This window comes from Drosophila suzukii, unplaced genomic scaffold, assembly GCF_043229965.1.
Source record: "Drosophila suzukii unplaced genomic scaffold, CBGP_Dsuzu_IsoJpt1.0 scf_7, whole genome shotgun sequence".
Lineage (NCBI taxonomy): Eukaryota > Metazoa > Arthropoda > Insecta > Diptera > Drosophilidae > Drosophila > Drosophila suzukii.
In genome coordinates, this window is record NW_027255939.1 from 684,788 (window position 1) to 694,606 (window position 9,819).

At 57.0% G+C, this 9,819-nt stretch overlaps 1 protein-coding gene across 1 annotated transcript; it reads right to left on the bottom strand.

The window, feature by feature from the left end:
• Positions 1–386: 386 nt before the first annotated feature.
• On the bottom strand, positions 387–1,151 carry LOC139355057 (brevican core protein-like). Its single transcript, XM_070999367.1, has one exon. It carries the CDS (start codon positions 1,149–1,151, stop codon positions 387–389), a length of 765 nt encoding a protein of 254 aa, XP_070855468.1.
• Between the last annotated feature and the right edge of the window lie 8,668 nt (positions 1,152–9,819).

Consider the following 9,819-nt stretch of genomic DNA (forward strand, 5'->3'; position numbering starts at 1 on the left):
GGCATTCCCCCCCCGGCGAAGTAATACCTAACGGCAGTACCGCCGGGGAGGCGGGGAGGGGGTGGAGTTTTTACTGGGTTAGAGTCCCAGACTTCGGCAAGCTAGTTCAGCTCCGAGTTGGCTTTCGATGCTTTAAACCACCACTAACACACAAAAAAAAAAAAAAAATCCTTCGTCGGTACCGTCGCGGGCCCTTCGGGCCACGTCCATACCAGCGTCTGCTGTCGCCACTGCACGCCCTCGGCCACGAACGCCCGCGTGCTGTGGCTCACGTGCGCGGCCGGTACCTCCGTCCGCACCACCAACGGCTCCTCCGCCTGTGTCTGGTGGACTGCCTCCTCCTGCGGTTGTGGCGTCGGCTGCGCGGTCGATTACTCAGTTTGCGTTTATTCCTCCGGTCGCTGTGGCTCGGTGTATCGCGGCGTGGGTGGCCGGGCCGGCCTCCCCGTCGGCGTGTCCAACGGGGCTCCTCCGTCGCCGTCTCGGGCTTCGTCCGTGAGCCACTCCCCCTCGTAGCGGAGAGTGGGTGGCACCTCCGGCAACCACCGCGGAGGGGATGGCGCGCATGGCTCGTCCCCATCCTCGCTCCTCGGGCTGGGCTCCTCGGCCGCGTACCTGGGGGTGAGTGGAACTTCCCACGAGTCCTCCACCGGTGCCTCCCACAGACGTCGCTCCTCTTCCTCCGCCTCTCGCAGACGGGCATGCCATCGCGCCGCCGCCGCTTCGTGGTCCTGCTTCAGCCGGATCTGCCATCGCGCCTCCTCCTCCGTCGACCGCTGCTGCTCCTCGTCCGACGGCTCCCGGTCCCGGAACCGTTTCCGAGTCTCTTCGGTGGCCCGACAGACATCTTCTGCGTGGCCCCTCGGGAGTTCCGCTCCTCCGACGTCCGTCGTCCCGCGCGGTATCCGATCGCCCGCCGCCGCTTTCCGGAGCCGCCACTCTCTTTCTTCGACGACGGGATCGCCGACCACCTCCACGTTGCTGTCGGAGCTCACCGCGGGTTCTGGTTCGGAGTCCTCGTCGCGGGTCCGCTCCAGGGCCCCCCGCGGAGCTCGGGTAGGCCGGGTCTCCGACCATCCTTGCTCCGGGCGAGGTTCCTGTAGGGCCGCCATCCTCCTGCGCGGTTCGGATCTGGTGACGCGTGTGCTCATCTTGGTTTCCTGAATTGTAATGCTCGACCGTCGCCAGGCTCCCCATACATGAAACCTCGGTTGCGCGCCTTCCTTTTGCCCAATACCGTTATGTCCTTTCTTTGGGGCGCTTGCTCTCTTACGGTACAGCTCTTTTTACTGTGCTGTCTTCCCCCTTTTTTCGTAAACCACAAGTTGTACTCCCTCAGATCACTGTGGCACTCTGGATGCTGCGGTTCGTTGTACCTCCCGGTTCCGTAACAAACTTGCTTGAGGCCCTACCTTGATCACCCTTGGTGAGTATCGTTGGAAGTTGTCCTTGGGCCTACACCTTCCTTCGGGGCAAGTGGGTGGTATCCTTAAGGTATCCTTGGGGCATTATTGGGGTATCCTTGAGGTGTCTTTCGAGTACTATTGGGGTATCCTTGGGGTGTCATTCGAGTACTATTGGGGTATCGTTGGGGTATCGTTGGTCTATCCCTAGGGTACGCTAGTGGCAAGGCAAGTAGGACCGCGGCCGCGATATCGCGAATTATGGCGAACACTCGGGGACCAAGGCAACCAGGACGTAGATTACTGGTTAGTGCTGTCACATCGACGCTGATGTACGCTGCTCCCATATGGGCTCGAGCCACAAAAAATGGAAGTTATATGCAAGACGGCGACTCCGTGCAGAGATTGTGTGCACTACGGGTATGCTGTGCGTTCCGCACGGTATCCCATGACGCGGCGCTGGTAATATCGGGAGGCATACCGATTGATCTGCTGGCAGTGGAATCAGCTAACATCCGCGCGGGCAGCACAGGGGTCGCAACTGCAGAATCCGTACGGAAAAGGTGCAGAGAACTCACCATTGCTAAGTGGCAAGAGAGGTGGGTAAATAGTAGCAAAGGACGATGGACGTATAAGCTTATCCCAGAACTGCAGAGATGGCTGGGACGGAAGCATGGACATGTGGACTACTACTTAACGCAACTGTTGACGGGACATGGATGCTTTAAATACTATCTGAATAGGTTTAAGCATGAACGTTATCCGCACTGCCCACTCTGCGAGTCGGATAATGAAGACGCAGAACACGTGTTTTTTGTCTGTCCGAGATTCGAAAATGAACGAAGAGATCTGAGCATAAGAGTTGGGAGGACGCCAGCCGCTTGTAACCTGGTGGACATTATGCTTGAATCAGAAGTAAATTGGTCTGCGATTTGCAACATGGCCACAATAGTACTCAAAAAACTGCGCATCGCAGAAAGACTGCGAAATTCCAATAGGATAGAATCCTAGAGAGCCCTAAGGGCATTCCCCCCCCGGCGAAGTAATACCTAACGGCAGTACCGCCGGGGAGGCGGGGAGGGGGTGGAGTTTTTACTGGGTTAGAGTCCCAGACTTCGGCAAGCTAGTTCAGCTCCGAGTTGGCTTTCGATGCTTTAAACCACCACTAACAAACAAAAAAAAAAAAAAAATCCTTCGTCGGTACCGCCGCGGGCCCTTCGGGCCACGTCCATACCAGCGTCTGCTGTCGCCACTGCACGCCCTCGGCCACGAACGCCCGCGTGCTGTGGCTCACGTGCGCGGCCGGTACCTCCGTCCGCACCACCAACGGCTCCTCCGCCTGTGTCTGGTGGACTGCCTCCTCCTGCGGTTGTGGCGTCGGCTGCGCGGTCGATTACTCAGTTTGCGTTTATTCCTCCGGTCGCTGTGGCTCGGTGTATCGCGGCGTGGGTGGCCGGGCCGGCCTCCCCGTCGGCGTGTCCAACGGGGCTCCTCCGTCGCCGTCTCGGGCTTCGTCCGTGAGCCACTCCCCCTCGTAGCGGAGAGTGGGTGGCACCTCCGGCAACCACCGCGGAGGGGATGGCGCGCATGGCTCGTCCCCATCCTCGCTCCTCGGGCTGGGCTCCTCGGCCGCGTACCTGGGGGTGAGTGGAACTTCCCACGAGTCCTCCACCGGTGCCTCCCACAGACGTCGCTCCTCTTCCTCCGCCTCTCGCAGACGGGCATGCCATCGCGCCGCCGCCGCTTCGTGGTCCTGCTTCAGCCGGATCTGCCATCGCGCCTCCTCCTCCGTCGACCGCTGCTGCTCCTCGTCCGACGGCTCCCGGTCCCGGAACCGTTTCCGAGTCTCTTCGGTGGCCCGACAGACATCTTCTGCGTGGCCCCTCGGGAGTTCCGCTCCTCCGACGTCCGTCGTCCCGCGCGGTATCCGATCGCCCGCCGCCGCTTTCCGGAGCCGCCACTCTCTTTCTTCGACGACGGGATCGCCGACCACCTCCACGTCGCTGTCGGAGCTCACCGCGGGTTCTGGTTCGGAGTCCTCGTCGCGGGTCCGCTCCAGGGCCCCCCGCGGAGCTCGGGTAGGCCGGGTCTCCGACCATCCTTGCTCCGGGCGAGGTTCCTGTAGGGCCGCCATCCTCCTGCGCGGTTCGGATCTGGTGACGCGTGTGCTCATCTTGGTTTCCTGAATTGTAATGCTCGACCGTCGCCAGGCTCCCCATACATGAAACCTCGGTTGCGCGCCTTCCTTTTGCCCAATACCGTTATGTCCTTTCTTTGGGGCGCTTGCTCTCTTACGGTACAGCTCTTTTTACTGTGCCGTCTTCCCCCTTTTTTCGTAAACCACAAGTTGTACTCCCTCAGATCACTGTGGCACTCTGGATGCTGCGGTTCGTTGTACCTCCCGGTTCCGTAACAAACTTGCTTGAGGCCCTACCTTGATCACCCTTGGTGAGTATCGTTGGAAGTTGTCCTTGGGCCTACACCTTCCTTCGGGGCAAGTGGGTGGTATCCTTAAGGTATCCTTGGGGCATTATTGGGGTATCCTTGAGGTGTCTTTCGAGTACTATTGGGGTATCCTTGGGGTGTCATTCGAGTACTATTGGGGTATCGTTGGGGTATCGTTGGTCTATCCCTAGGGTATCCTTCGGGTGTCCTTTGGGTATCCTTCGGGTATCCTTAGGGGTATTGTTGGGGTGTGCTTCGGGTATCCTTAGGGTATCGTTGGGTTATCCCAAGGGTGTCCTTCGGGTGTCCTTTGGGCACACTTAGAGGTATTGTTGGGGTGTCCTTAGGGTATCGTTGGGCTATCCCTAGGGTGTCCTTCGAGTGTCCTTTGGGCACACTTAGGGTATTGTTGGGGTATCCTTGTTAAAGTGATGTGATTTTGCTATTGTTGTTGTCGACCTTGTCCGTGTCCTTCCCGCCTGGCATAACCACGGATGACTCTGGCAAATGCCCGACGCTGAATCCTGTTGCCTTGCGGGTGGATCCCTATACGTTACCCGTACCCTTGTGCCGTTTTGTAAGTGTCCCTTCCGCCTGGCGTTATCGCGGATGACTCTGGCAACTGACCGACGCTGAATCCTGTTGCCTTGCGGGTGGATCCCTACATGTTACCCGTGTCCTTGTGATGTTTTCTAAGTGTACCTTCCGCCTGGCGTGATCGCGGCTGACTCTGGCAACTGCCCGACGCTGATTCCTGCTGCCTTGCGGTTCGATCCCTACACGTTGCCCGTATCCTTGTGACCTACATTTATGGTTGATCTTTCTGCGTGGCGTTTGGATGACTCTCGCTTCGGCCTGCCGCATAATCCTTTGGCCTCGCAGTCTGGATTAACGAGAAATCCTTATCCATGTCCTTGTGCTATCCTGATTGTCCTTTCCGTGTAGCGTATGGATGACTCTCGCTTCGGCCTGACTCCTAATCCTGTCGCCTTGTACCTGTCGTTAGACAATCTGACGTTTCTGCTGTCTGCTCGTTTTGTTGTTGCTCGAGCTCGCCAACGTGAACTGTCCTTTCTTTCCTCGACTGTGTGTGGCGAATTTTACAGATCACTGGAGAGACGAAATCTACAACCTGGTAAGGGCCATCGTGCCTCGGGGCTAGTTTTGCAGCGAATCCTTCAGCCGCTTTGGACAGGTGATGTTCCTTGGCCCACACTATGTCGCCCACCGCTGGTGACCATTGCCTCTTTCTCAGATTGTAGTGTCTGGCTTGGTCCTGGGACGCCTTTTCCATATTTCTCCGCACGATCTCGAATACCTCTCTTAGTTTGTTGGCATTTTCCTCAGGGGTCTCCGTAGCTCGTCCAGTGCCTAGGGTTTCCTTATCATATAGGCTGCTGGGTACACGTGGTTCCCTTCCCTGGGTAAGAAACGCCGGTGTATGGCAGGTGGATTCCGATGTGCTCGTGTTCACTGCTAGCATAATCTCCGGCCACGTATCGTCCCAGTTTCTCTGGTCTTGCCCTGCGAGCTGCGCAATCGTGGTCTTAAAAATTCGGCTTGCAAACTGTACTCCATTTTCCGTTATGACCACCTTCGGGACCCCGTACCTTGCGATTATGCGCTCCCTAAACGCCTTCTTGAGCGAAACTGCTGTCGCACTGCGTAGGGGCACCAGTTCCGTCCATTTCGAAAACCTGTCTATCATAACCAGCAGCATTCGGTTCCCGTGCTTGGATCTTGGTAGGGGTCCAACGAAGTCTGCACGTACCGTGGCCCATGGTTCCTCCGGCACTTGGGTCAACATCTTCCCGGTCGCCTGCATCTGATTGGGCTTAAACAGCATGCAAATCTCGCATTTTCGTACGTGGGCTCGGGCGTCTCTATGCGTGCCTGGCCAGTAGTATCGGGCTGCCAACCGTGCAATTGTCCTCCGGCTTCCTACGTGTCCCGCAGACGGTGCGTCGTGGTTTTCCCTCAACACTGTTTCTCGTAGCGACTTTGGGACGCACATCTTCCATGACGCGACGTCTTCACTGCCTGCTCGGTGAGGTATGTTTCTGTACAGTGTCTCACAATCCATAACATACTCCGGGTACTTCTGCGGTTGGGTCCTTATCTTTTCGCCCATGTCCTTGATCCAGCTGCACCCTCCTGAAGTTATTGTTGCCGACGCCTCTTTTACTCCTCGTAGCGTCTCTGGTAGTGGTTGTCTTGATTATGCGTCGGGCACCACGTTTAGCTGACCCTTTCTGTACGCTATCTTAAAGTCGTATTGTTGTAGCTCCAGGGCCCATCTGGCGATCCTTCCTGAAGGGCTCTCGATGCTGTTGAGCCACTTCAGGGCCATGTGGTCGGTTACTACCTTAAAGTCGTAACCTTCCAGATATGGCCTGAGCTTCCGGATCGCCCAGACGATCGCCAAGCACTCCTTCTCCGTTGTTGAATAGTTCTTCTCCGCGCCGTTCAGTGTTCGGCTCGAATAGGAGATTCCTCTTTCGCCCTTTTCGGTGTCCTGGGTCAGTATTGCTCCGATGCCGTAGTCGCTGGCGTCTGTTTGCAGGATGCAAGTTCTATTGAAGTCCGGGCATGCTAGCACTGGATCTGCCACGAGTCTTGCCTTTACTTCTTCAAACGCCATCTGGTGCTCTGGTGTCCACTCCCACTTACTGCCTTTGCGCAGCAGGTCATTCAGGGGTTTGACGATTCTGGAAAAATCTGGTAAAAATCGGCGGTACCACGACGCTACTCCTAGGTATTGCCGAAGTTCTTTGGCGGTCGATGGTGGTTCCAGTTCGGCGATGGCGGCTACTTTTTCTGGATCTGTTCCTATTCCCTCGCTTGTCACACGATGTCCCAGGTAAATCAGTTCTTTTTTGAGGAATTGGCATTTTTCTGGATTCAGCCTCAGGTTTGCCTCCTTTAGACGGCCGAACACTTCTCTCAGGTTTCTTTTGTGTTCTTCCAGCGTGCGACCGATCACTATTATGTCATCCTGGTAAGCGAATGCGTGAGGTGACATCTCGGGGCCAATTACTTGGTCCAAAACACGCTGAAACGTTGCCGACGCCGAGTGAAGTCCGAACGGCATTACCCTCCACTGAAACAGACCTTTGCCTGGTACCGTGCCGTATATTGCCTGCTACTCTCTTCCAGTGGGATTTGCCAGTATCCATCCTTCAGGTCCAAACTGCTGATGTACCGCGCTTTCCTTAGTTGGTCCAGGATGTAGTTTATGCGAGGCATTGGGTAGGCATCCTTAACTGACTTCGCGTTGATCTGCCTGAAGTCGACACACAGTCTCCACTTGCCTGTCTTCTTTTTCACCATCACCAACGGCTCCTCCGCCTGTGTCTGGTGGACTGCCTCCTCCTGCGGTTGTGGCGTCGGCTGCGCGGTCGATTACTCAGTTTGCGTTTATTCCTCCGGTCGCTGTGGCTCGGTGTATCGCGGCGTGGGTGGCCGGGCTGGCCTCCCCGTCGGCGTGTCCAACGGGGCTCCTCCGTCGCCGTCTCGGGCTTCGTCCGTGAGCCACTCCCCCTCGTAGCGGAGAGTGGGTGGCACCTCCGGCAACCACCGCGGAGGGGATGGCGCGCATGGCTCGTCCCCATCCTCGCTCCTCGGGCTGGGCTCCTCGGCCGCGTACCTGGGGGTGAGTGGAACTTCCCACGAGTCCTCCACCGGTGCCTCCCACAGACGTCGCTCCTCTTCCTCCGCCTCTCGCAGACGGGCATGCCATCGCGCCGCCGCCGCTTCGTGGTCCTGCTTCAGCCGGATCTGCCATCGCGCCTCCTCCTCCGTCGACCGCTGCTGCTCCTCGTCCGACGGCTCCCGGTCCCGGAACCGTTTCCGAGTCTCTTCGGTGGCCCGACAGACATCTTCTGCGTGGCCCCTCGGGAGTTCCGCTCCTCCGACGTCCGTCGTCCCGCGCGGTATCCGATCGCCCGCCGCCGCTTTCCGGAGCCGCCACTCTCTTTCTTCGACGACGGGATCGCCGACCACCTCCACGTCGCTGTCGGAGCTCACCGCGGGTTCTGGTTCGGAGTCCTCGTCGCGGGTCCGCTCCAGGGCCCCCCGCGGAGCTCGGGTAGGCCGGGTCTCCGACCATCCTTGCTCCGGGCGAGGTTCCTGTAGGGCCGCCATCCTCCTGCGCGGTTCGGATCTGGTGACGCGTGTGCTCATCTTGGTTTCCTGAATTGTAATGCTCGACCGTCGCCAGGCTCCCCATACATGAAACCTCGGTTGCGCGCCTTCCTTTTGCCCAATACCGTTATGTCCTTTCTTTGGGGCGCTTGCTCTCTTACGGTACAGCTCTTTTTACTGTGCCGTCTTCCCCCTTTTTTCGTAAACCACAAGTTGTACTCCCTCAGATCACTGTGGCACTCTGGATGCTGCGGTTCGTTGTACCTCCCGGTTCCGTAACAAACTTGCTTGAGGCCCTACCTTGATCACCCTTGGTGAGTATCGTTGGAAGTTGTCCTTGGGCCTACACCTTCCTTCGGGGCAAGTGGGTGGTATCCTTAAGGTATCCTTGGGGCATTATTGGGGTATCCTTGAGGTGTCTTTCGAGTACTATTGGGGTATCCTTGGGGTGTCATTCGAGTACTATTGGGGTATCGTTGGGGTATCGTTGGTCTATCCCTAGGGTATCCTTCGGGTGTCCTTTGGGTATCCTTCGGGTATCCTTAGGGGTATTGTTGGGGTGTGCTTCGGGTATCCTTAGGGTATCGTTGGGTTATCCCAAGGGTGTCCTTCGGGTGTCCTTTGGGCACACTTAGAGGTATTGTTGGGGTGTCCTTAGGGTATCGTTGGGCTATCCCTAGGGTGTCCTTCGAGTGTCCTTTGGGCACACTTAGGGTATTGTTGGGGTATCCTTGTTAAAGTGATGTGATTTTGCTATTGTTGTTGTCGACCTTGTCCGTGTCCTTCCCGCCTGGCATAACCACGGATGAATCTGGCAAATGCCCGACGCTGAATCCTGTTGCCTTGCGGGTGGATCCCTATACGTTACCCGTACCCTTGTGCCGTTTTGTAAGTGTCCCTTCCGCCTGGCGTTATCGCGGATGACTCTGGCAACTGACCGACGCTGAATCCTGTTGCCTTGCGGGTGGATCCCTACATGTTACCCGTGTCCTTGTGATGTTTTCTAAGTGTACCTTCCGCCTGGCGTGATCGCGGCTGACTCTGGCAACTGCCCGACGCTGATTCCTGCTGCCTTGCGGTTCGATCCCTACACGTTGCCCGTATCCTTGTGACCTACATTTATGGTTGATCTTTCTGCGTGGCGTTTGGATGACTCTCGCTTCGGCCTGCCGCATAATCCTTTGGCCTCGCAGTCTGGATTAACGAGAAATCCTTATCCATGTCCTTGTGCTATCCTGATTGTCCTTTCCGTGTAGCGTATGGATGACTCTCGCTTCGGCCTGACTCCTAATCCTGTCGCCTTGTACCTGTCGTTAGACAATCTGACGTTTCTGCTGTCTGCTCGTTTTGTTGTTGCTCGAGCTCGCCAACGTGAACTGTCCTTTCTTTCCTCGACTGTGTGTGGCGAATTTTACAGATCACTGGAGAGACGAAATCTACAACCTGGTAAGGGCCATCGTGCCTCGGGGCTAGTTTTGCAGCGAATCCTTCAGCCGCTTTGGACAGGTGATGTTCCTTGGCCCACACTATGTCGCCCACCGCTGGTGACCATTGCCTCTTTCTCAGATTGTAGTGTCTGGCTTGGTCCTGGGACGCCTTTTCCATATTTCTCCGCACGATCTCGAATACCTCTCTTAGTTTGTTGGCATTTTCCTCAGGGGTCTCCGTAGCTCGTCCAGTGCCTAGGGTTTCCTTATCATATAGGCTGCTGGGTACACGTGGTTCCCTTCCCTGGGTAAGAAACGCCGGTGTATGGCAGGTGGATTCCGATATGCTCGTGTTCACTGCTAGCATAATCTCCGGCCACGTATCGTCCCAGTTTCTCTGG

Bases quoted from the DNA above. Each gene is read 5' to 3' on its own strand.
- LOC139355057 (XM_070999367.1), bottom strand. From the start codon at position 1,151: ATGAGCACACGCGTCACCAGATCCGAACCGCGCAGGAGGATGGCGGCC.